The sequence below is a fragment of the Lissotriton helveticus genome, chromosome 9 (assembly GCF_964261635.1).
Source record: "Lissotriton helveticus chromosome 9, aLisHel1.1, whole genome shotgun sequence".
NCBI lineage: Eukaryota > Metazoa > Chordata > Amphibia > Caudata > Salamandridae > Lissotriton > Lissotriton helveticus.
The window spans coordinates 92,793,414-92,819,463 of record NC_136070.1 but is presented as its reverse complement, the minus strand read 5'-3'; the positions used below and the strand labels follow the sequence as shown (position 1 = coordinate 92,819,463).

At 42.9% G+C, this 26,050-nt stretch overlaps 1 protein-coding gene across 2 annotated transcripts in view; it reads right to left on the bottom strand.

Moving 5' to 3' along the window:
- Positions 1-3,102: 3,102 nt before the first annotated feature.
- The window catches only part of ZFYVE26 (zinc finger FYVE-type containing 26), a 657,581-nt gene continuing 634,633 nt past the window's right edge, over positions 3,103-26,050 (bottom strand). For both annotated transcript variants that reach the window (XM_078659543.1, XM_078659544.1), the window contains one exon: positions 3,103-6,713. In XM_078659543.1, coding sequence (XP_078515669.1) covers positions 6,504-6,713 — 210 coding nt within the window. In that variant the 3' untranslated portion in view covers positions 3,103-6,503. The remainder of the gene's footprint in view (positions 6,714-26,050) is intronic.

Below are 26,050 nucleotides of genomic sequence, written 5' to 3'. Positions count from 1 at the left end.
ACAGGTGCAAGTACATACTGCAAGCAACCTAAAGCTGTGCTTGTCAGCGAGGAAACCTAATGCCAGGAAAACACCGAAAGTCTCCTGAAGTTTCAACAAAAACTAAAAACTTGAGTGTAGAAACATTGTGCCTACAAAGAAAAACACAATATTAAGGAATATACAAAAATCTTTAACAAGTGGCAAGCTGTGCTTGTCAGCGGCGATGAGAACAATAAAGCTGGAAAGTTGAAAAGGAATCCGTGAATAATGTCATGGAGTACTATGGAAAGCTGTGCCTGTCAGCGCTAATGAAGGTTGGCACGCAGTAATTGGATGAAAGGTGAAATCAATTGCTTATTGTACTAAGGAAAGCTGTGCCCAACAGTGTTGGCAAAAATTGGCAGATAAATAATACAGGCAGTTTCTCCTTATAGAAATGTTTTCCCTTTAGATAGTTGTATAGAGAGAAACTTCCCTTCTGCACGCTTGAATTAGATCAGGACGAACCAATCTTTTGTTAAAATGAAATGTACCAGGAAATTTAGCAACGGCTGAGGCTTGATGAAAATATGAGGCTGAAGGCAGGGACAAAGATATTAGTGCGAATGGTTGTTTAGTTATCACTTCCCAAAGAGCAGTCAGAAAACAAGGAATAATCACTTGAGCTGACTTCCACCTGCTGGAAGTAAGGCGGAGATGCGCATCTAAGATCTCCACAGCGGACGAGTTGTAAAAAGTACCGGGGCTCTCCTCAGGAGGCAGCGCTAACAGGAGAAATGTGCTGGTGCAAACTGCCTCCTGGCACTTCTTATTCTGGGAAGGACCTGGCCTAATGGCTAAAGCTGCCGATTTTTGAGCTGGGGTATCTGGGTCGAGTCTTGGCATTGCTCAACATTCTCTGATTTTGTAGAAAATCATGTGCCTTTCAAATGAGTGTGTCCTTACTGGTGCTATAAGCACCGGTGCTGACGATTTGGTGCCTGTGCTGAGCACCAGAAGGCACCTGCTCAAATTAAGCACTGCTAAACACAAAAGCATAGGCACAGGGAAAGGGAGTGAGGCCTCACAATGCTGAAAATTCCTGAGGATTGTCAAATACGCTGACTGCATATTTCCAGTCAGACGCCTCACACCATATGATTCCCATGGAACGCTCTGGAGAGAAACAGTGAAAGTGGATTTTCAATAAACGCTTCACTTGTAAAAAATATTAACACAGCGCTCCTCACAAATATAGTTCAAGTTCAAATAAAGATGTTGCCTCAAAAGTAAACGCTTAAAATGCCGCTCCTTAATCACTTGGCAAAATACACTTCCCAACATGGAACTCACTGCGATGTCAGGATTAAAGCAGGAAAGACTTGCATGTGAATTGACTAGGCAATATGCGGCAGGATCAGTCGGTGAGGCAGGAATCAACAGGGGAGAGAACCAGACACTGCCCCCAGCACAGTACAGGAGAAAACGATCGTCGCCAGAAGAGGGGTAGAAGATAGTACAAGGAAAGCAGGGGCGGAGCATACCACTTGCGTAATGGGAAAAACATGAAGATAAATTCCTATGAAGATAAGATTTGAACTTATAATGTATCTATTCATAACAGTATGCTTCATGTGAGAGAATTTGTTTCTGTACTAAAAGTCTTTTTTAAAAAGTTCCCCTTAGATATTTGAGTTTCCTATCTGCTGGTAAACTGCCTTTCATGATGTTTTCCTCGCATGGTCATGGCCCTGCACAATTCCTCGTCTAGATAGGCTCTAAGATCTTTTTACAGCGTTGTGTTTGCCGGTACAGAAGAGCGATCCCAGTAAGCCCTACCTTGCCTGGTAAGGATTTTTCTATATATTATAGATATTTTCTTACTGGGCACAGGCTATAGCTACTTTTATTTTTGCACTCTGTACCACTCCTGCAGCTAGGTGTTTTGTAAACCTAATCCTTATGAAAACTCTGTGTAATTTGGTCTTTGAGTTGAAACATCCACATGATAATGGTTTGAACTGAATCTTGTTTGGATTGACACCAAAAGCCTGAATATCAATATTTTAATACTTACCAAAAATAGACTGTAGCAGCCAAAACAATTGCTTCCCACCTTTTTTCCTTACACTTGCATAGCACCTTTTTGATTTAGATTTTCATGATTATTGAAAGTATTGTAATTGTGGCTGTAGAAATCCACCTTTGAGTTACATGACACAGTGTATGTTGTCTTTTTCCAGCAGCTGGCCTATATAAATATTGTGCAAATATGATATTGCTTACAGGCTTATAAATTAAGCACTGCCAGAAGTAGCTGGATTTCTGATTAATATTTCCGTAGGGACCACTGTATACATGTGTTATAGAGTCCAGAATCATAGAAATAGTTGATAGCCCTTTAGCATATCATGGAAGACATTTCTGGGCCCCTTCAAGCTCTCGAAATGCTGCGCATCTGGTGTACAGGGACAGGTCCATGGGTCATTTGACAAGTTGAACAATAGCCTAATCCACCCTGCTGGCTTATGTGTAGAAGCCAAGCATTAGTTTCCAATTCTCGTTCTGGCCCTCTGGTTGATCCTTCTTCACAGCCAGTCTTGCCACAGGAACAACCTCCTAGACCCAGACTTAGCCTCTGTGCACGGGTGGTCCTGATGCTCTCTTGCTTGGACTTATGTGTCTTAATACTTCCCAAAGAGAACAGTACCTCTGACCCAGTCATCAGCCTGTGCACAATTCTTACCAAACAAAGTTGCATCCCCTATTATGCCAGTCTCCGGGCCTCTCCACTGGAAAATATTATACGTCATCTTGTAACTATTAACATTTGCTTTTCTTGGGGACTAACATTCCCCACACTGGTTATACTGACCCTACACCGTTTAACAGACCCTTAGCTTTTCCTGCCTCAGAAGTGATCAGCTCAGATCTGGATGGGTCTGGGAGCTCACTGAATGAATCTAAAGCCACCACTATGTCTCCACTGCAACTTTTAGAGTGGGAGCAGTAACTGCAAAGAACAATCAAACGTCAGTGAGCAAATCCTGTATAACTGTTATAGTGAAAAACTTTTTTTTAAACTATATATACATGAAAAGATAACCATGGCCAGCAAAGCAATAAAGGCATTGGAACATGTAAGGAAAAATATAGGACAATTCTTTTATTTAGTAACAATTTAATTTGTTAATTAGAAACACAGGATTTTCACATTAATATAAATATTTTAAGTGTATATGTGCGAAGCCCATTTTGATTGCACAATTAACTCAAAATTGCTAAAATCAAGCAATGTTCCAGTCGTAGTCAGTATCAAAAGAGATTAATTATTCCATACTAAGGTTAATACAAATTGCAGCTGGTCTAGATAAAGTGCCAATACTACAGTGCAAAAAGGTCAGAAGTAGAAAAACAATGAGACATTTTCGAAAGATAAAAAAGAAGATAATCACACTTTTTCATTACCAGACACGAATGACTCGGGTCACAAGATGCAATCGCCCAATCCTTGCAATAAGCGAAACAGGTATAAAATCAACAGACTACTAAAGGGGTTGACATACTTTCTGGGGGTGTGGTTGTGTGGTGCCAGAAGGTGGCGGTAAACAAAATGACTGAAAAGTTGATCATTTGGCTAGACATCAGACCTAAAGTTGGCGTTTTTCTGGTGGCTCCTTAGAGACAACATTAACGCCTAACACATTTAGTACTGAGGAAGTGGAGCCATTCATGTAATTCAACAGTCGGATCCATACAGAAATGACATTTTCAAGCCATCATCAGTTGGCCAAAAACATTATGTACAACGCTTTACGAAAAAAGTGCTTAAACAATCACATTAATTTAACTACAAAAAAAGAGCTGGCTACTATTTAAAATACATATTTAGAATCAGCATAACTGTAGTATGCATGAGAGGAAACGGCGTGTTCTTCAATGTGTTCCTTTTTAGCATGAAAAGATTGATACGCCAGGGCCCTAAAGCTAAAAGGGACACGTCACACTGTATATAATACTAATCCCCAGAAGAGAGAAGATACATGTCCCTGTGAGCCATTGGAGTTTGGTGATGGTGGGTAACAGGGTCGAAACTGAGCTGTGACTTCCTTGGCATGGCCAAAACAGACTTCATTAAAAACCAAACTGGTAAAACATAGACAGACAGTAACACACTACCCGCAATTGCACATTTCAAGTCAGTTACTCGTGTAACATGTTCATTTCGTTAGTCAAAGCAGAAAGAGGATGCCAGCACCACAGAATCCTTTCCTAACACACATTTACAAAGCAATACTCCTTCTGGCAACTATGCATTGTACACAATGTGTCATTCGCTACGCTCCTTAAAGTGCACGCCCACTCCTCAGTTCGAAGATAAAAAAGACAAAGGTTGAATAAGTCCTTGCTACCTAAGAGTGTTTTCAAAATCAAACTGGCAAAGTGTCTGCGATAACTTCTTAAAATCAGTGGCTTTTGTTTCCCTGCTGGAAGTGCTTTGTCGAACACCAGACTATAACCTTACATTATGCTATCCAGGAGTGTGGAACAAGGAAATCTTGCCCCTGAGATTGCAGCCGTTCATGTAGTAGATCTGAAAAATCTGTCAGCAGATACCCAGTCCTACATGTCAAAGTAATGCAATCCATAGACCTAAACTATATGTACAAGATTAAGAGCAAATTTAACAAACACAATATTTAATCCCTTTCTTCTACTTCCCTTTTTGCCGCCTTTCCCTTTTCACGCTCCAGAACTTTTCTGCATGAAACATATCATATTTTCACATTTGCATGTCCCACATGGCTGCTACTCCAGCCAGGGACATTATCCACACAGGTTTGGATGCTGAACCTTTCGAAATGTGGGGCTCCTCATCTGTACTGGACAGTTTCCCGAATGTAGCTCGCCTCACAGGCTTCCAGCAAAACATATAAAAAGGGCTGAAAAATAAAGTATTGCCTTCTCTATAATACCATGGGTCAATATTCTAATTATAGCATCACTAGAAAAATAATATCCCCACAACTGGTTTGTAGCAACAATGACTACAATGTGGGGCCTCGCTGGACCTACGCTGGCAGATAACATGAACCAAGGATTCAAAGACAGGTTTGTGAGGAACGAACCTCAATCACTAAAGCTGCCAGGCCACAATGCAATACCGATCCATGCTGACACATTTCCTTTCTTCATATTAATCACAATTTGTCTCCGACTGCAAGTGTAAAGAAGGGAATATGTGTTCTCCTCTGAGCAAAGGAAGACAGGGACCACCACCATCAGGTCACACACATAACTCGCTTCACTGGACACACCACTAGACACAACTAACCCAATTAAATGTTTCAGTCTCCAGCACCTTGAGGGAAGAACCAGAGGTCCCCCTCTGCTAGCCACCCTGAGCCTTTTGAACAACAAGGAGCTAGTTGGCCCGAGTATTTTAAAATCGGATAATACATTTAGTGGAACTGTTTATATTGCTGCCAAAGTGGCATATGACTAGGACTCGCAGGGCTCTGAAAATGGCAACCGCTTGTGCCACAGGTGGATCAAGGACGAGAGACGTGCAGGTTGGTTGTCCATCATTCCGAGACATGGAAGCGGTATCTGGATCCCTGGAAGCTGGGAACTGTCGAATGTCCCTGACTTTGAGAAGAATTCAGTGCAGTTCATATATCTCATCCCATGTAACGCTGCCAAGCAACAGGGCGTGGAATATGTTTAGTATTCATGAAAAGCAGCCCTTCTTAAGTTTGGGTAGGCCACAGCGTGAACAGCATGCCTGATGGTTCTCACAGTTTACTAACTTGGGTGAAAATCGAACTGGTTCAAAATACATCTGTGATCAACGTTTCCTCAATCCAGTGTGTTCCTGGAGGTAGATCCTAAAAATGTGCGCACTCATGAGAGGTCCTAGGGGTTCTACAAACTAGGACACTATGTGACTGAGGTCACTCACAAGCTCCCATATGAAGAGCGGCCAATGGTACTGACAAAATCCCGCATGAAGGCATATTTTCGCCCCATCCCACAGAAAGGCATAATGGTATCACAACACAGATGCACCCCTTTCTCACAAGCAACACAGAGAAGAGAGGAGCTATTTCTGTAAAATATTACCAGCAACATGTGTTAAGAGTTCAGTTTTCAAACGTGACACACAAAGTTCTTTTGTTGTTTTGGACATAAAAAATGCATTCATTTGTGTATATAAAAAAATCACAATTGTGCTCTAGTTTTATCATATTTGTCAGATATGAAATAACACATCTTCCTTTGCTCCTTCAGAGGTAGACAGCTTTTTTCTGCAAGGCATGGCACTTGTACAGAGATGCAGGAAGTGCCCTTGTGGTGAGGGTCGGGTTTGGGCCACTGCCAGGGTCTTCCTTTGAACCGTCACGCCCCCTCCTACCAGGTGCGAGTACACGAGAAGGAGAAGGGATATTCCAAAGCACCTGCAGGGGTTGTGCCGACCGCCATGGACATCTTCTGAAGGCCTTGTGGACAAGGAGATGCTTCCGCCGCCCCGGCTGCTGGGGTCACTTGCGGGCACTGTGGCTGTGCCTTCCTTTGGGAGCCGGAGGGTGCTCAGAGAGCCACTTGGCGCAGATCTGTCGGATGACGTTGTCCTTCCTGTCCACAGCCACCTGCTTCACTTCCTCAACCAGCCGAATCGCTAGTTCGTGCTCTTGCTTGACCGCGATCAGGTAGGCCGAGCGCAGCTTGCTGCACATCACATATGCGTCGATCTAAAGGAGACAAAACGTGGTGATAAATGATGCACTAACGGGAGCCCACTGACAAACACAGGGTGAGGGCACACAGTGCATGCTGCACACAACAGAAGTCAATGATAAACCCGCTCTTCATTCTGCATACTCAGTTCACAGATTCACAATTACATGGTTAGAATGTCCGCCCACTGTAAACACTGCGGTCTCTGGTACAGTAATCTGCTGGTGCTGCCTTGCTCCTCATTTCAAAATTCCTGACTGGCTAGTCTGTTTTCATGCACAAAAGCATCATGTTAAGACACTAAGGGCCAGATGTAGGTGGCCCAATACCGGTCGGTAACTGCCGAAATTCAGTAATTTCGGCCTTTACCGACCGGTATTGGGCATTTGGGGATGTAGGGGACCCAAAAACATCCGAATCGGTACATTTACCAAATCGGTAAAGTTACCGAATCGGAAATTTTACCGAATCGGAAATTTTACCGAATCAGTAAATATTCCAATTCGGGAAAGTTTCCGAATCGGAAACTTTACCGAATCGGTAAATTCACCGAATCGTAAACTTTACCGATTCAGAAATTAATAAATGGAAAAAATGAATTTTGAGATGTAGGTAACCTCTTAAATACCGAATTTGCATGAAATTCGGTATTTAAGAGTCTGTATTTACCATGGATTGAAATCAGGTGGTAACCAGGTGCAGGCTATAAAAAAGGCCCCAAAATGCAACAGTTTCACCAGAATGGCGGCATTCTATGTCATTGCGAGGCAGCTACGGCTACAGGCAGAAGGAGAGAGGGTCTGTAGGAGGGAGGAGCAGGGGTACAGGCAGAGGATCACCCTATTCCAGCTAACTGAGCCAGAGATCCTACAAAGGTACAGGCTAGACCCCCAAACTATCCTGGACCTTATCAGGGACCTCCATCCACTGTTGGACCATCCCCAAGGGGCACGCCATCCCACCCCATGTGCAGGTGCTGTGCAGCCTACACCTGCTTGCATCTGGGAGTTACCAGAGTGTGGTTGCTGCGGTAGGTGGGGTGTCCCAGAGCTGTCTGTCCCGTTTCTTTAAAAAATTCCTAGACGCCATGTTGCAGAGAATGCATTACTACATCAGCTTCCCTGCAACGCATGCAGAACTGCTCAGGACAAAGACATACTTTTATCACATGGCGCATTTCCCAAACATCATTGGCTGTATTGATGGTACCCACATACCAATATGCCCAACTGCTGCCACAGAGTACATTTATCGGAACAGGAAGTCCACCCACACCATAAATGGACAGGTGATCTGTGATTCCAAGTACATGATCACTGACATAGTAGCCAAATTTCCCGGGAGTACCTACGACTCTTACATCTTCCAAAACAGTGGGATCTACGCACGCCTGACAGCGGGGGAATTCGGCGAAGGATACTTGCTAGGTAACACACTGTGTTAAACTCCCTTGATATGTATTGCAGATGGATTTGTGTGTGCGCATGTGAGTAATGTTTTTTCTTCTTACAAATAGGGGACAGTGCATATGCCCTCCGGTCCTTCATCCTCTCACCCTACCTCAACCCTTCAACACCCAGCCAGAGGAGATACAACAGGGCACACAAATCTACCCGAAACATTGTGGAGCGCACCTTTGGTATGTGGAAGAGCAGGTTTCGCTGCCTACATAAGAGTGGAGGGGCCCGCCAGTACAGACCAATCACCTGCTGCAAGATGATTGCAGCCTGTGCAATGCTGCACAACCTTGCGGTTAAGAAGGGCACCGAAGTGGATATCTCTGATTATGAGGACCATGATGACGAGCAAGCAGTGCCTGAACCACACACATCTGGAGTTGCAACACCAACTGATGGCAGACACAGACGGGAAGAGATCACATGCAACTTTTTTTAAGTAAGTAAAGCACACATGTGCAACAAAAAGTATTTTACTTCGATGATGTGAGTCCTGGTTCACTTCCCCATGAACTGTAATAGTCATTTGCGTCCTCGCTTCCCAGTGCCACTTGTATGGTGATCACTGTGCTCACTTTCTTGCTGGCCTGTGGCCTCAGCGTGGAGCCTGCTGCTCCTCCTTGTCTCTGGGACAAGGGAGCTTGCCATGCTGCTCCTGCTTGTGCTCTCTTCACTCTCGGGCACATCCAGAGCAGTAGTTTGTGCTATTTAGGCATTTAATAGCGCCTCAAGAGCACTGGTCATCCTTCCCATGCCCCTAGTGACCTCATTGCTGTTTTGGGTTACAGCCTCCTGCATGTTAATGCTTCTCCTGCATAGCAGGGATGTTACTGTGGCCAGGCGTTTGATAGCTTTGTTTTTATCATGTACACGCTGCCTTTCCTTGCGCCTTTCTGCTGCTCAGGGACTCAGCTTAGCTCCAAATGCCTCTCCAGAAGCTTCTAATTAGTTGCAGCTGCCTGTGTAGCCACTTCCTGGTAGGGCGGGGGAGGGTGGTAGCACCTGATTGGCTGCCTACTTAAGTTTCACTTTTGTTTGCTTTCCGATTCGGTATTTACCGAATCGATATTTCCAATTCATTCCTATGGGCCAAAAAGCGTGACTCGACTCAGTCTACGGCTACGCAGAACTGTGCCTAGAGCGTCGGTGCTACTTACCTCTCTCAACGATGGCCGCCAGTTGAGGTGAAGTCAATGTCTGCTTTGATGACGACTTCTTTTTGTGCCTCTTCCCCGAGTGTCCAGACTACCTCAAATGGGAGGAAGAGGACTAAGGGCTCCGTGAGCGGTCCAGCCACCTCCTCGTCTCTGAACGGGACCGTGACCTCCTTGGATGTTGACAAAAGTTGAGAAAAAAGCCTGCCAAAAAGCGGCAAAGGGGTAGCTCTTCCCGAATCGGCGCTAAACTGGCGAGGAAAGAAAAGAACAGACGTCTGCTATGCAATGAGGCCAGAGTCCTATCCCCCCGAGCTTTAAAAAATGGTAATAATATATTCCTTTTCTGTTGTAAAAAAACGAAAAAAAAACCAAACCAATAAGTGACTCAGTGACCAGTTTGATCTCCCTTCGGGCAACCGTTCACATTATGAGTTGATGGTGAGGGTACTTTATGGCTTGCAGGGGGGAAACTACCACTCAAATAAAATACACATGAGAGTGAGACAGGGCTGTATTCATGCTCCTTTCCCATTTCTTCTCTATATAAATGGGATTTCCAAACATCTTGCCGAGGTAAGAAAAGACCCCTCTCGAATAGGTAGACAACCCATCCTATCATATGTGGACGATGTTGTGCTTATTGCCCGTACTACAAAAGGTTTACAAATCTTATTAGACTTCTTTTCCTCATATATGGACAAGCAATCTTGAGGTCAACTATTCCAAGTCTTTTAAAATGACTTGCAGACCTCGCAGTACGAAATCAAAAACCTTTTTTACGGGAAAATCACTTTGGTGAAAGTGAATGATTTTAACTATTTATGGCTCCTCTTCCGCTCTTCTCTTGCATGGAACTCACTTTTAACCGCCAGAGCACAACAATTTAATAGGAACATTGAGGCAATCTTCAGATTTTCCAATAGGCTGGGTCAGAAACCAACTAAAGAATTGATTAGCTTGTCCAAAACGAATTGTATTTCCACAGGGTCATATGGAGCAGGTCTATGGGGGTAGACACACACAAAAATTCTCCAGCGGGTAGAAAATTGCTTTTTACTTAAATTTCTCCTGGTTCGCTTGGGCCGCTTTAAATATTTGGAGGCTCAAACGGGTCTTGCACCCCTCTTATCGTGGGTTAAGACCTGGGCAAACCTAGAGGCTGTTCTGGTCAGATCTTGCATCACTGACTGTTTATCTCTGAATGGGGTTGCGCGGATCCCGTGGGTGGATATTTTAAAAAAAACCTTCAAACTGACAGGCGTAAACGAGTTTGACAATACTGTCATGATCACTCCTAAATTTAAAGAGGAGGTCAAACTTTGTTTCCTTAACAATTGTTCCGATCTGAGGCTTCAGAAGGCACAGCCTATGGTGTCAGTTGAAAGATATGTAACGATTTCTACCACAGCCAACTTAGAAACATATCTTATCTGGATTATAAATCCTATCTATCGCTGTTACCTCACCCTTTTAAGATTTTGCATGATACATTTCAAAGTTACCTTCCCCCTTCAATGTGTATGGTCACATGATTTAGTCACATGCCAGCGCGACCATGAGGCAAAACTATATGCAGTATCTTGACAATCCTTTTTAATGCCCATTTTATGGCAATCCAAATTGAGAACCCATAGGGAAGGCCTAGTTTTTCTACAGAACCTTTCTACAAATATAAACATGCCATGGGGTGCTAAATGTTATAAGAAGGGAATTAGTTATTAGAAAAAGGTATGAGGTCATCCTTCTGTGATCGTTGCATTAACCCTGCTCCGAACTAGCTGTTGCATAGATATTTTATAATTTTAGCTTCTTTTAATTCATAATGTATTACGTATTGAATGTTGTAGGGGTCTTATTACTATGCTATCTCTACACCACATAAGTTCATAAGTACTTTTTAGCTGTAAAAGCATTATTTATTAATGTTATGCATTATATGTGCTCTTTTTATTGTCTTTCATGGTTCACTCCCAATAAAGATTTGATTCAGCCAGACTCAGGGACCACGTTCAAGCTATGCAAAATGGGCAATTTCTGGCAGACTCTGTTAAATATATTGGAACATTTTTGCATATCATCCAAACTAAAGATTGAGGCACCTGCCCCAATCTTAACTTGATCATCCATCTTCTAGTCCTCCTTGCTTTTATATCTTTCAAATATATAAGAAAGTTGGCCGCAATCCTTGAAGTCACTCAACAATGGCTGCTTCTTTAACAACACTTTTAATAATTTTCTTCCTTTCAGCTTTTGGACAAAAAACTTGATCCAAACTCCCCCTTACGTCCACATTTACCTCCGGTTCACCATCCAATGCGTTGTGGACCTCCTTTCAAAACAGGACTTCAGTATGAATCTAACTGTACTATTTATTGCTTCTACATTTCTCTCCCAATAGTTTAGGAGTCTCTGGTAGTATTTGCTTTTATATTTATGAGACCCAACGCTAGGCCTAGTGCGGAGTTCACAACTCCCTTGGGAGACTCAACCACAATTTCCAAATATTCATTTCAATTACTTCCAAAAGTTGAATCTCTTGCTCTTCCAATATTTCTGATCCATACAGCAAAACATTTGTAACTTTCAGGTTGTAAGTCTCTCTCAACACCTCCACCGAGTTGTGTTCCAATTCCCTGGCCTTCCTACCCAATGCACCATCCACAGGTTTGCTCCTCTGTTCCTGTAATCTAAACTGGTTTTTAAAGTTACAGTTCCCACTGAAAGTCATGCCCAAATATTTATGCTCTTGCACAAACAAACAATTTGGCTATTTGACCACAAATTATGCTTTAACGTTTTGGGCGGTTCCTAAACAAAATACATGGCTTTGATTTTTGTGACGTTAATTATCAGACCATGTTCTACACAGTAGTCTGCAAAAATCCCCCAGCAACCTCTGCAATCCCACCATTGTGAGGTCCATAATAATTGTATCATCTATATAGAATAGATATGGGATTTCTGCTTGTCCTAACTTTGAAAGGAATAACCTCGCTTACGTAAAGTAGTCAGGAATATCTGCTATATAGATAGAAAACAGAAGAGTCTTGCCATAGCCCATTTGGAGTTTCAATTTTCCTACTCCATTACTACCCAACTCTATCTGTGTCTATGAGTTGTTATGAAATGTCACGATCATGTTCCTATATGAACTTTATTTAAGAGTTTATACTTGAGTTTACAATGCCAATGTTTTATTTCAATAAGGTAAACCAGTGTGCCAAAGCTGACAAGTGTCCCGCTGACCTGTGACACTTTCAACTAGTCATCGAGTTTCAGCCAATTGCACCTTGCATTCTGAGACTTCTAGTTTCACTTTCCTCTTTATGAGTACAGGCAAATGTCTCCGCACATAAAACGTGGAAGGCTGGAAAAACTTGACAAAAAGCTATTTGTTCCACAGCATACTCGATAACAAAGACCACGAGGTTCCTCGCCTCGACCTTCTCTCTCTCTCTCTTATTCTCCTGCTATCTCACCTGTTTCAATACTTTCTCTGCCTCTTTGCCCTTTGACCTCTTTTCTCGCTTTCTGGATTTTTTCTCCCATCATTCTCTTTTATGCTTTGCATCTTTCTTGTTTATGAAAAAACAAGTGCTGGCCATACAAAAAAATCTATATACTCTCCTTCTTTTGGAGTGACAAATAAAGATTTACTTCAAAATTTGTCTGGTATTATTTATTTTATACCCTTTTACTTTTTGTTTTCAAGATTCAAAAAATTCATTATACGAAAAAGACATACCCAAATACATTTATCATACAATTGTTCAAAAACATGTACAAAAAACATTACATATAACAAGCAGAACATATATCTGAATTTCATATATACATTAGCACAAAAGCTTATGCATCAACATCATTATTCATTATTGCACTAACTTTCCTTAAAAAGAAAAGGTCTTTATACTCAAATAAGGAAAAGATCAAATGGAGAGAACAATACATGTACAAAACAATGCAAGTTTGACTGAGAGAATAAATCAAAACATCAGTCCCACAAGAAGCTAATTATTTTTAGCAGTTGTCAGATACTTGTCTCCAATTGGCCGACGCGTTTCGAACTCGCTATTTTACTTTGCGTGTTCTCGTCAGGGCGTAATGACTCTATCCTGTAGGGGTTATGCAAAATATGGGAGAAAAATGACGTCAGTTCCTACTTAATTTTCGATAGCCTTATAAAATAGCTCCAACTCGTAAATGCATACCTTATACAAAACGTCACTGGTGGGTGGGGTTCAGTATTTACTATGAAATTCCCCGTCGTGGTATCTGGGAGGGAATGGAAGGGAAATAGAATCAATTGTGTATTCCAATCCTGAGCCTGATGCCTAATGCCAAACACACGGGATCCTCGCTCCTACCTTCGAGTGATCCCGTCTCTCTTCAAAATTGAATTTATTGTTCACCCTTTGTGCATAGGGGGGCCCCCCTGGTTTCACTGGTGCCTGCCCAAAAGGAGAAGTTGGTAACTAACCCATATCATATCATTTATCGATATTGTGGTTCTCCATAATTGTTAAAAAAGTACCTGTGCCTCTGGTTTTATGGCGTGGGCTGGGGTCCGCTTTATCTTTATTTGTGCGGTCCACCTTGCTCAAAACGAGCCTCCTGATATGACGCCCGGGTCCGCTCAATGTTTACACTCTGCCAATGAGAAAAAAGCGTTCGGTTAAAGAACCGCTTATTGGCGTTGCTCAAGACATGCTCACGGTTTTTCAAGAAGCGAAGGACACCTACCCAGTCTCCTCTATTCAGTCTGCCTCCATCGCTTGCAGTGGCAGTCCATCAGTGCGCCATGTTTGAAATGGGCGTCGATATTTTATTGTCACATGATTCACGGGGTTCTGGGACATGTAGTCCACTCGTGATTTAGAGAACGCACACAAAACTGATTTTGAATATAAAACAGAAAGCTTTATAACCTGGAGATTTCCGACATGGAATTCAATCCAGTTTGAAAACTGTTAAATCGCAATATTAAATAGGCTTCTTTCCTGAGTAGAACATCATCCACATCCTGGACTGTTTTCGTGTGCCCTATTGTATATAGGACCGTCCATTTGAAATCGGTCTCTGAATGACCCTGTTCTCTAAAGTGTTGAACCATGGGTGCCGATACAACTTTAGTTTTGATCCGCGATCGATGTTGTGTAATGCGAGTGTTAATCTGTTGGTTTGTTTTACCAATATAGAGTTTGTCACAACTACACGTTATTGCGTAGACCACATTCCTGGTCTTGCAATTACTGAAGCTCTCATTTCTCCATCGTGTCTCCCGGTGAATAAATTCACTGCCCTCAATCGTTGATTCGCACGATACACAATTACCACACCTATGATGGCCTATTATCTGTTTCATGCCCCATATCGAAAGCAGATCGTGTTTTGGTTTTTCTATCATTACATCTGCCCGTACCATATGTTGACCTATGCTTCTGTTCTTTTTAAAGGCAAAAATAGGTCTTGGAAATGGACATTCCAAGTCTTCTAATAAGTGCCAATTTTTAAGTATGGTTTGTCGCACTTGGTGGGCATGGGGACCGAACGTGGTCACACAGACAAGTTTGTCTAGCTCTTGTTTCTCTTTGCGTTCAAGAAGACACTCCCGTGGTGTAAATCGTGCCCTCTTACGTGCATGTTTCAGTAATTTGGTAGGGTAACCCCTGTTGGTCATTTCATCGCAAAATTTCTGTGCGTGTTGGTCATAGTCTGCTATCTCTGAGCAGTTTCTTCGTATGCGAAGAAGCTGCCCATAGGGTAGATTAGTTCGCAAATTCCTGGGATGGGCACTCCGGTGATGGAGGATGGTGTTTCTATCTGTCTTCTTTCTGAAGAGAGAGGATTTTAAAACACCATCAGTACAACTTATTTCAACATCAAGAAATGTCATTTTTAAGTTACTTTGTTCAATGGAAAACTTAATGTCCGGATGTTTGTGGTTTAGCCACTGGTGAAATTCAAACAGTTCAGTGTGGCTCCCCTGCCACAGGAGCCACACATCATCGATATACCTGAGCCACTGTTTTATATGTTTTTTGAAGGGATTGTTGTTCTCCACGAACTTGTTCTCGTATTCCGCCATAAACAGTATGGCCATCTCCGGCGCATAAGGGCATCCCATGGCCGTCCCTTTGATTTGGGCGAAAAACTCGTCATTGAAGCGAAAGTAATTCTTTTTGAGTGTCAATTCTGCGATTTCTAAGATAAATGAAGTTGGGACCCGATGGGGTCTTACCCTCATATCTAAATACAATTCAATTACTTCCAGTGCTTCACTTTGGGGGATTTGTGTATATAATGAGGTCACATCCATCGTGACCATGATCTCACTCGAGGGGTCAAAATGTATTCCCTCAACTTTAATCAAAAAGTCAGTGGTGTCTTGGAGATATGACTTGACATTACTCACAAAAGGCTTCAAGAAATAATCAACGTATTTCGATAGTGGTTCCAAACACGAGTCACACCCTGGGACGATTGGTCGTCCAGGGGGCTCGGCAGGATTTTTATGTATTTTGGGAAGGAAATATAACAATGGAATGCAGGGGGACTTTTTGAGAAGAAAGTCCTGTTCTTTCTTTCCCACATATCCATTGTCAAATCCTATTTGAATCAAGTCAGATATTTTAGACTGAATTTCCTTCGTTGGGTCCATTGATAGTCTCCTATACCATGTTTGATTTTGCACATGGGAATCCCCTTCTTTGAGATATTTATCCCGCGGCCACAACACGGTGGCTCCGCCTTTATCGGCCGGTTTTACTATAATGGAATTGTCCTCACTTAGGTTTTTTAGAGCTACCTGTTGACCTTTACTTAAGTTTGGCTTGACATATCTCTGTTTTTTCTCAAGCTTGTTTATTGAGGACAGAACCACTTGCTCGAAGGCATAGATCTGTTTTGGGATATTTTGACTAGGGATGAAAGAAGATTTATTTTTTAACCCTGTTGTTTCATTGTCCACTGCAGGTGGCTGATTATTGAAAAAAGCCTTTAATCGTATTTTCCGACAGAATGAGATCATTTCCATCTTTGTCTTTGTGAAATCGGTTCTTTGATTGGGAACAAATTTTAATCCTAAATTAAGCACGGATTCTTCATCCGGTGTTAGAATTTTATCAGATAGATTAACAATGGTCGATGGAACCTCTATGACTTGTAGGAATTTTTCCGGGTGCGCATCTCCCATGGTATTTTTTGTCTGGGTTTCGATTGTTGTCCCTTCTCTAAAAAAGAGACCTGCTTTTTGTTATTATTGCCTCTTGTTGTAGGGCCCGAAGAGTCCGATGAGGATGATGTCTCAGAAAAGGTTTTGAACCTATTTCGGGAGCGCCCCTGGTAATTATACAATGCCCCCCTTGAGTCAGCCTGGGAGTAAAAATCGTCTTTCAAGAACGGATAGGTTTTCTCTAAGGTGAAGGATTTTGAATCCCTCTCGTATTGGATGGTTTTATTGTTTCTAGCAGTGTCCTTGAAGGACAGGATTTCTTTTTCAATTTTTTCGAGGAGTGCTTTGGCATCAGGGACCAACTGGCTCTCTTGGATACTTTTGGTGACTTCCTCTATTTCTTCTAATTCTTTTACGCACAGGCGTTGTGCAGTCTCAATGGTATGGACCATCAGGTCCCTGCTACATTTCGTATTTATACAACTGAAACCCCTTTTGTATTCGGCATCCTCTGTGAAAATCACAGGCACATTTTTCACCTGGAGCCCCCAGGGGATGGTGCCTCCCTTGAGGTGCCTCAGAAGAAAATGGCCGTGCAGCTCTGTTCTAATGTGTTTTTTACTTAATCTGATCAGTTTATCAGATTCATTTTGTTGCTGTGCAGAGGTGCTAAGAGCGATATTTGAAAATGGAGCTGAGGCTATTAAGGACTGAATATGATTTTCAGTAAACGACAAGGTGTCTTTCTCGGACATACCTAGGAGGGACAGGGCGTCTCTCCAAGTGAACTAAATCACAAAGAGTTAAGAACACGTACAACTTTTATGGTGTGTGCCCACTCTCGCGGGTAAACACCCGCTCTAAACTTTGGATAACAGGGAGATAGGTCCTTGGGACGTATGGTCAGCTGGACCATATATAGTATTTATGAAAAAACAAGTGCTGGCCATACAAAAAAATCTATATACGCTCCCGAAATAGGTTCAAAACCTTTTCTGAGACATCATCCTCATCGGACTCTTCGGGCCCTACAACAAGAGGCAATAATAAAAAAAAGCAGGTCTCTTTTTTAGAGAAGGGACAACAATCGAAACCCAGACAAAAAATACCATGGGAGATGCGCACCCGGAAAAATTCCTACAAGTCATAGAGGTTCCATCGACCATTGTTAATCTATCTGATAAAATTCTAACACCGGATGAAGAATCCGTGCTTAATTTAGGATTAAAATTTGTTCCCAATCAAAGAACCGATTTCACAAAGACAAAGATGGAAATGATCTCATTCTGTCGGAAAATACGATTAAAGGCTTTTTTCAATAATCAGCCACCTGCAGTGGACAATGAAACAACAGGGTTAAAAAATAAATCTTCTTTCATCCTTAGTCAAAATATCCCAAAACAGATCTATGCCTTCGAGCAAGTGGTTCTGTCCTCAATAAACAAGCTTGAGAAAAAACAGAGATATGTCAAGCCAAACTTAAGTAAAGGTCAACAGGTAGCTCTAAAAAACCTAAGTGAGGACAATTCCATTATAGTAAAACCGGCCGATAAAGGCGGAGCCACCGTGTTGTGGCCGCGGGATAAATATCTCAAAGAAGGGGATTCCCATGTGCAAAATCAAACATGGTATAGGAGACTATCAATAGACCCAACGTAGGAAATTCAGTCTAAAATATCTGACTTGATTCAAATAGGATTTGACAATGGATATGTGGGAAAGAAAGAACGGGACTTTCTTCTCAAAAAGTCCCCCTGCATTCCATTGTTATATTTCCTTCCCAAAATACATAAAAATCCTGCCGAGCCCCCTGGACGACCAATCGTCTCAGGGTGTGACTCGTGTTTGGAACCACTATCGAAATACGTTGATTATTTCTTGAAGCCTTTTGTGAGTAATGTCAAGTCATATCTCCAAGACACCACTGACTTTTTGATTAAAGTTGAGGGAATACATTTTGACCCCTCGAGTGAGATCATGGTCACGATGGATGTGACCTCATTATATACACAAATCCCCCAAAGTGAAGCACTGGAAGTAATTGAATTGTATTTAGATATGAGGGTAAGACCCCATCGGGTCCCAACTTCATTTATCTTAGAAATCGCAGAATTGACACTCAAAAAGAATTACTTTCGCTTCAATGACGAGTTTTTCGCCCAAATCAAAGGGACGTCCATGGGATGCCCTTATGCGCCGGAGATGGCCATACTGTTTATGGCGGAATACGAGAACAAGTTCGTGGAGAACAACAATCCCTTCAAAAAACATATAAAACAGTGGCTCAGGTATATCGATGATGTGTGGCTCCTGTGGCAGGGGAGCCACACTGAACTGTTTGAATTTCACCAGTGGCTAAACCACAAACATCCGGACATTAAGTTTTCCATTGAACAAAGTAACTTAAAAATGACATTTCTTGATGTTGAAATAAGTTGTACTGATGGTGTTTTAAAATCCTCTCTCTTCAGAAAGAAGACAGATAGAAACACCATCCTCCATCACCGGAGTGCCCATCCCAGGAATTTGCGAACTAATCTACCCTATGGGCAGCTTCTTCGCATACGAAGAAACTGCTCAGAGATAGCAGACTATGACCAACACGCACAGAAATTTTGCGATGAAATGACCAACAGGGGTTACCCTACCAAATTACTGAAACATGCACGTAAGAGGGCACGATTTACACCACGGGAGTGTCTTCTTGAACGCAAAGAGAAACAAGAGCTAGACAAACTTGTCTGTGTGACCACGTTCGGTCCCCATGCCCACCAAGTGCGACAAACCATACTTAAAAATTGGCACTTATTAGAAGACTTGGAATGTCCATTTCCAAGACCTATTTTTGCCTTTAAAAAGAACAGAAGCATAGGTCAACATATGGTACGGGCAGATGTAATGATAGAAAAACCAAAACACGATCTGCTTTCGATATGGGGCATGAAACAGATAATAGGCCATCATAGGTGTGGTAATTGTGTATCGTGCGAATCAACGATTGAGGGCAGTGAATTTATTCACCGGGAGACACGATGGAGAAATGAGAGCTTCAGTAATTGCAAGACCAGGAATGTGGTCTACGCAATAACGTGTAGTTGTGACAAGCTCTATATTGGTAAAACAAACCAACAGATTAACACTCGCATTACACAACATCGATCGCGGATCAAAACTAAAGTTGTATCGGCACCCATGGTTCAACACTTTATAGAACAGGGTCATTCAGAGACCGATTTCAAATGGACGGTCCTATATACAATAGGGCACACGAAAACAGTCCAGGATGTGGATGATGTTCTACTCAGGAAAGAAGCCTATTTAATATTGCGATTTAACAGTTTTCAAACTGGATTGAATTCCATGTCGGAAATCTCCAGGTTATAAAACTCTCTGTTTTATATTCAAAATCAGTTTTGTGTGCGTTCTCTAAATCACGAGTGGACTACATGTCCCAGAACCCCGTGAATCATGTGACAATAAAATATCGACGCCCATTTCAAACATGGCGCACTGATGGACTGCCACTGCAAGCGATGGAGGCAGACTGAATAGAGGAGACTGGGTAGGTGTCCTTCGCTCCTTGAAAAACCGTGAGCATGTCTTGAGCAACGCCAATAAGCGGTTCTTTAACCGAACGCTTTTTTCTCATTGGCAGAGTGTAAACATTGAGCGGACCCGGGCGTCATATCGGGAGGCTCGTTTTGAGCAAGGTGGACCGCACAAATAAAGATAAAGCGGACCCCAGCCCACGCCATAAAACCAGAGGCACAGGTACTTTTTTAACAATTATGGAGAACCACAATATCGATAAATGATATGATATGGGTTAGTTACCAACTTCTCCTTTGGGCAGGCACCAGTGAAACCAGGGGGGCCCCCCTATGCACAAAGGGTGAACAATAAATTCAATTTTGAAGAGAGACGGGATCACTCGAAGGTAGGAGCGAGGATCCCGTGTGTTTGGCATTAGGCATCAGGCTCAGGATTGGAATACACAATTGATTCTATTTCCCTTCCATTCCCTCCCAGATACCACGACGGGGAATTTCATAGTAAATACTGAACCCCACCCACCAGTGACGTTTTGTATAAGGTATGCATTTACGAGTTGGAGCTATTTTATAAGGCTATCGAAAATTAAGTAGGAACTGACGTCATTTTTCTCCCATATTTTGCATAACCCCTACAGGATAGAGTCATTACGCCCTGACGAGAACACGCAAAGTAAAATAGCGAGTTCGAAACGCGTCGGCCAATTGGAGACAAGTATCTGACAACTGCTAAAAATAATTAGCTTCTTGTGGGACTGATGTTTTGATTTATTCTCTCAGTCAAACTTGCATTGTATTGTACATGTATTGTTCTCTCCATTTGATCTTTTCCTTATTTGAGTATAAAGACCTTTTCTTTTTAAGGAAAGTTAGTGCAATAATGAATAATGATGTTGATGCATAAGCTTTTGTGCTAATGTATATATGAAATTCAGATATATGTTCTGCTTGTTATATGTAATGTTTTTTGTACATGTTTTTGAACAATTGTATGATAAATGTATTTCGGTATGTCTTTTTCGTATAATGAATTTTTTGAATCTTGAAAACAAAAAGTAAAAGGGTATAAAATAAATAATACCAGACAAATTTTGAAGTAAATCTTTATTTGTCACTCCAAAAGAAGGAGAGTATATAGATTTTTTTGTATGGCCAGCACTTGTTTTTTCATAAATACTATATATGGTCCAGCTGACCATACGTCCCAAGGACCTATCTCCCTGTTATCCAAACATTGCATCTTACTTGAGCATTTTCACACCCTTTCTTTGCGGTTATGTGTGCATCTCTAAATCTTCCTCATTCATTCCTTGCCACTTTAATGAGCATTTCTCTGCCTGTCTTTGCCACTGTGTTTTTGGCGTTCTTTTTCATTCATTCTTTGCTACTTTTTAAGTATTTGTCATTTACTCTCTACCACTTTGTGGGCATCTAGCACCCGTTTTCATTTATTTTTTTGCTGCTCGTTGGTGCCTTTGCTTTCGCTTCTTTAGTGTTTGTCTGCCTTTTTCAACCAACTCTACCAGGTTTTTGGCCTCATTTAGTCTCTGCCCCCCCTTTTTGGGAGTTTCAAACTTTTAAGTGTTCTCTTACCTCCGCGTCTCCTTCTCCTTTCCCTACCTTTTGCTTTGCTTTACTCCTTCTGCCCCCACAGCGGGCTTTCTCGCTTCCGTTCCTGTGCTGCACTCACCTCCTGCTTCCCTCCCTTTTGGTAGTCCTGCTCAGCACCCGAAGCACATTCCCCTACTACTTAACAGCGGGCATGCCTTTGGTGTACAAGAGGCATGCCAGTCCCAGGACCCTTTGTTCTCTTTTCACCCACTTCCACTACACCTCTGCTTCTCTCCTTGTTCTGAACCCCAGATGCATCCTCCAGCATGGCTGATGCGGACCCTCACCAGTCACAATCAAAGGTGCTATTTCCTGCTCCAACTGCCACTTCTCCTGCACTCTTCTGCACCACCACATGCACAACACAAACCTCACACTCGCCCATGCTGTCCCAAGCCCCTTTTCATGTACACACATCTTCCTATCTTGTCTGCTTAACTCCTGCTCCTTCATCAAACACAATATCTAAATCTGGATCTGGGATCTGCTGCATGACCACCCGCCAGATATGCTCTTCCTGCCAGAAACGGCAATACTATCCCCAGATCCATTTCCATCTTCAACGTTTGTATCACCTCTTGCGCAAACACGATAGGCTCCACTCTAATACTCCAAAGCCATTAGAACCTGATCACAAGCAGGCTAGTAGACAGAAGAGCTCAAATCAACAAACGCCACTACAAGCAGCTAGAAATCAGATGGAGACAAAGCCAGGATGACACCGACAAGAGCAACTACAGATGAGCCCTCAGAAGATAACACAAACAAATCCGAGCCTGCATATTCTCCGTCCCCCGCATAGCGCATCGAAAGCAGCATCACCAGTGCCAAGAAAAACCTTGCCATCGTGATATATCCCCCCCCCCCCCCCCGGAAGCTTTACCAGCGTCACTCCATCACAAGACCTCTGCACCCACCAGTTCATCTTCTTTAGAGGCAAGATCCCCAGCATCTTCAACAACTTTGAGCCACTAATGGACGCCTCCACCTCTTCAGCTGCCCTACTCGTGATTCCCACTCCCAGAGGACCACACTGACCACCTGGACCATTACTGCAATTCAGGAAACTGCAGCGACCATGCGCTCCATACACTCCAGAGCACCATTAGACCCCTGCTCTCTTCACGTATTCACTAAAGAACTGGAGCCCATCGGCTCCCCTCTAACCCTGACTCTTAATGACTTGAACACAGCCACCTTCCAGAGGCCTGGAAACACACTCAAGTTCTCGCTCTTATAAGGAAACTCTCAGTGAACCAAGCAATACTAGCCAATTACTTGCTCAGCTTCATGCTGCCCTTCCCTGTGAATGGTATGGAGAAAATCAAGAACACACACCTAGCTGTCCACCTCAATGATAATAACCTCCTCGACACCACCCATTTCAGCGACCGACCCAACCACAGCACTGGACCAGTCTATGCGATGCCACAGACAACATATGAAGGATCGTGGACAGAAGAGGCACTGATGCCCTTTTCCTTCTTGATATATCCGCTGCTTTCTATACCCTCTTCCACTCCATCCTCATTCAATGTCTACAAAATGCCAGCATTCATGGACCAGCCCTTCTCAGGATCCACTCTTTTCTCACACATCGTACTCAGTGGGTCAAGGAGACTCTTTTCACCTCAGCTACCATCAAACTCATCCACAAAGTACCACAAGGATCCTTGCTCAGTCACACACTGTTCAACATCTACATTGCCCCAATCATCAGTATCATTCGAACCCACATAATCAATGTCATATATTACACAAACGACACCCAGCTCATCCTCTTCCTCTCTGACAAAAAATTAAACACCTGGATCCACTTCTCCACTTGCATGCTCAAATTCGACAGATGGATGAATATCAACTGCCTTAAGCTCAACATAAACAACACGAAAACAGTAATCTTCGGCAAAGACACCTCACTATGGGATTCCCCCTGGTGGCATGCTGATCTCGGACCCCCACCCATGCAAAGACCCTCGGAATAATAGTCGAAAACCTGCTCCCTATGACAGGCCAAGTGAATACAGTCTCCGTCTTCTGTTTCCATACTCAGAAGACGCTCAATATGAATTTCAAGTGGCTTCCCTTCAACATGCGCAGAACCGTCGCCCAGACATTAACAGCAAGATGGCATACAGCAATGCAATCTACATAGGAGCCAATGCGCAACTGACCAGAGGACTCAAGACCATAGAGAACTCAGCTGCCAGACTCACACTTAGACCCTCTTCCCCAACTCATATCACTGCACAAATAAAAAAGACCACCACTAGCTCCCCATTCACAAATGGCCACTCTTGAACTCCTCACGCATACAAAGCCTTGCACAACATCGCTCCACCTACCACGACAATCACATTGGTTTCAACAAACCTACCTGACATCTCTGCTCAGGCAGATACCAACTCACACTCACGGCCCACAAACCATATCTGGCCGTCATGCCTTCTCCTACCTCCCTCCCAAAGCCTGTTATGACCTGCATATGTACATCAAAGTCGCCTCCTCAGTTTTTACATTTCACTAGAAACTGAAGACATGGCTCTTCACCTAGTCTTAACCCGTGCCATTCCTATTTTCCAGTACCAGTATAGAACAACCTACTCCCCCACTGGTAAGTTGTGCACTCTACACATAACCCATAATGCCAATGGGCACCATAGCTCCTGTTACTAGGCCCATCTGAATTTACTGGCTGCTTGTAATGGGGACCCACTTTTTTATATTAAGTCTATGTTATAAAAAAAATACAAGTCTAACAATTATTTACCATCAAGACCTGTTTCTACAGTTGTAGTCTATGGTAATTTATATTTTGCTTAGTGTATTGAGTGTAGGTTGTAAGCAGCGGCAGATACACACACAGATCAAATCTCGCTTTAGTTGTTTGGATTGACAAAGGCTAACTAAGGAGATTCTAAGTGAGTGGAAGGAGATATGGGAATGTGTGAGGAGGCCTATAACAGGTATATACTTAAGAAGATAAAGGCTGAGCTCCATTTGGTTCCTATTTTCATCCTCAATAAATTCAATTGATAAGAATTTCCAAAATGTTTTGGATAGAATTGCTTCTCAAACGTGTCCATCGAAAGGTGACCAAGTATTGCTGCTGGCAATATTTAATTAAGCATACTTATTCAGATTGAGACTTTGAGAAGATGTATTATGTCAAACGCCACCACAGGGCACGAGGGGAGCCATAATGACACATGTATTTAATTTTAATCCAATACATAAGCAGGAGATGCAGCCACACAAAAAGGTTTTCACTGAGATTAGCATTTAGGGCCTGGCTATTTTCCCGATAGTCAATCAAACACAAAGAAATTAAGTCACTACATCATCCAAAGGAAAGAGTGAAACAAAAAGTCACCAGTCATCAATTATGGACTTCTATTTGAAACATTAGACTTTTTGTTTATTACTTTAAAAAGAACAAATGTCTTTTTTGTTCATTTATCACAATTACTTTCACCCCCAAGACTATATGTTAGGCAAATCACCAGTTTGGTTTGTCCCACTCCTACATTTATATCACAACAGACTTAGAGATAATTAGAATAACATAGTCAAGTATTATAAATTAAGTTAATAAGTTAAATGTGGTCAATGGAGAGTCATTCGACCTCCACCCCCACCTCCAACACCTACCCCACATTGGACATGATTATGGCCACCCTCATCCAGATCAAAGGAGACATGCACAGCATCAAAGAACTACTCTCCACACACCCCATACACCCCCCACCCACCTCCACCTCAAACAGGCCCCCTACCCTACCGGTTGACCCTCTCACTCAGCACTCCACCCACCGGACCTCAATCCCTGCTCGTAATCGCAACCACCGCCCCAGTCGCCCCTGCAAGTCCTCACCCACCCCCACCTCCACCTCCCCTCCAACATGTCCCCCACCCCACACTGGACTTCAATCCCTGCTAGCAATCGCAACAACCGCCCTCGTCGCCCCTGCAACCCTCTTTCTGACCTCGACACACTCACTCTCCTCCGTGCGTCTGACCCAACCCCCCAAAATGACTCATCCACCACACACCTCACCATTCCCACGATACGCTCAAACTCCCTTAGACACCCCACACTAAACAGCAGAATCTCCAACCCCAACAACCGTAGAAAAGTCCCTCTCTCCCTAGAACCCTCTACCGCCCTCAACGCACCCCATCTCAACGCACCCCGTCTCAAATGCACTCTCCTCAACTGCAGATCGGCCTCGAAACATTCCGCTGCCATCGCTGATCTCCTCTTATCGCTGGACCTTGACCTAATCATTCTGACTGAAACATGGCTAACTGAAGCCTCATCACCTATAATGGACATTTTGGTCCCACCCAATTATCACATAATTAGACTTGACAGGCCAGGCAAAATAGGTGGTGGAATCG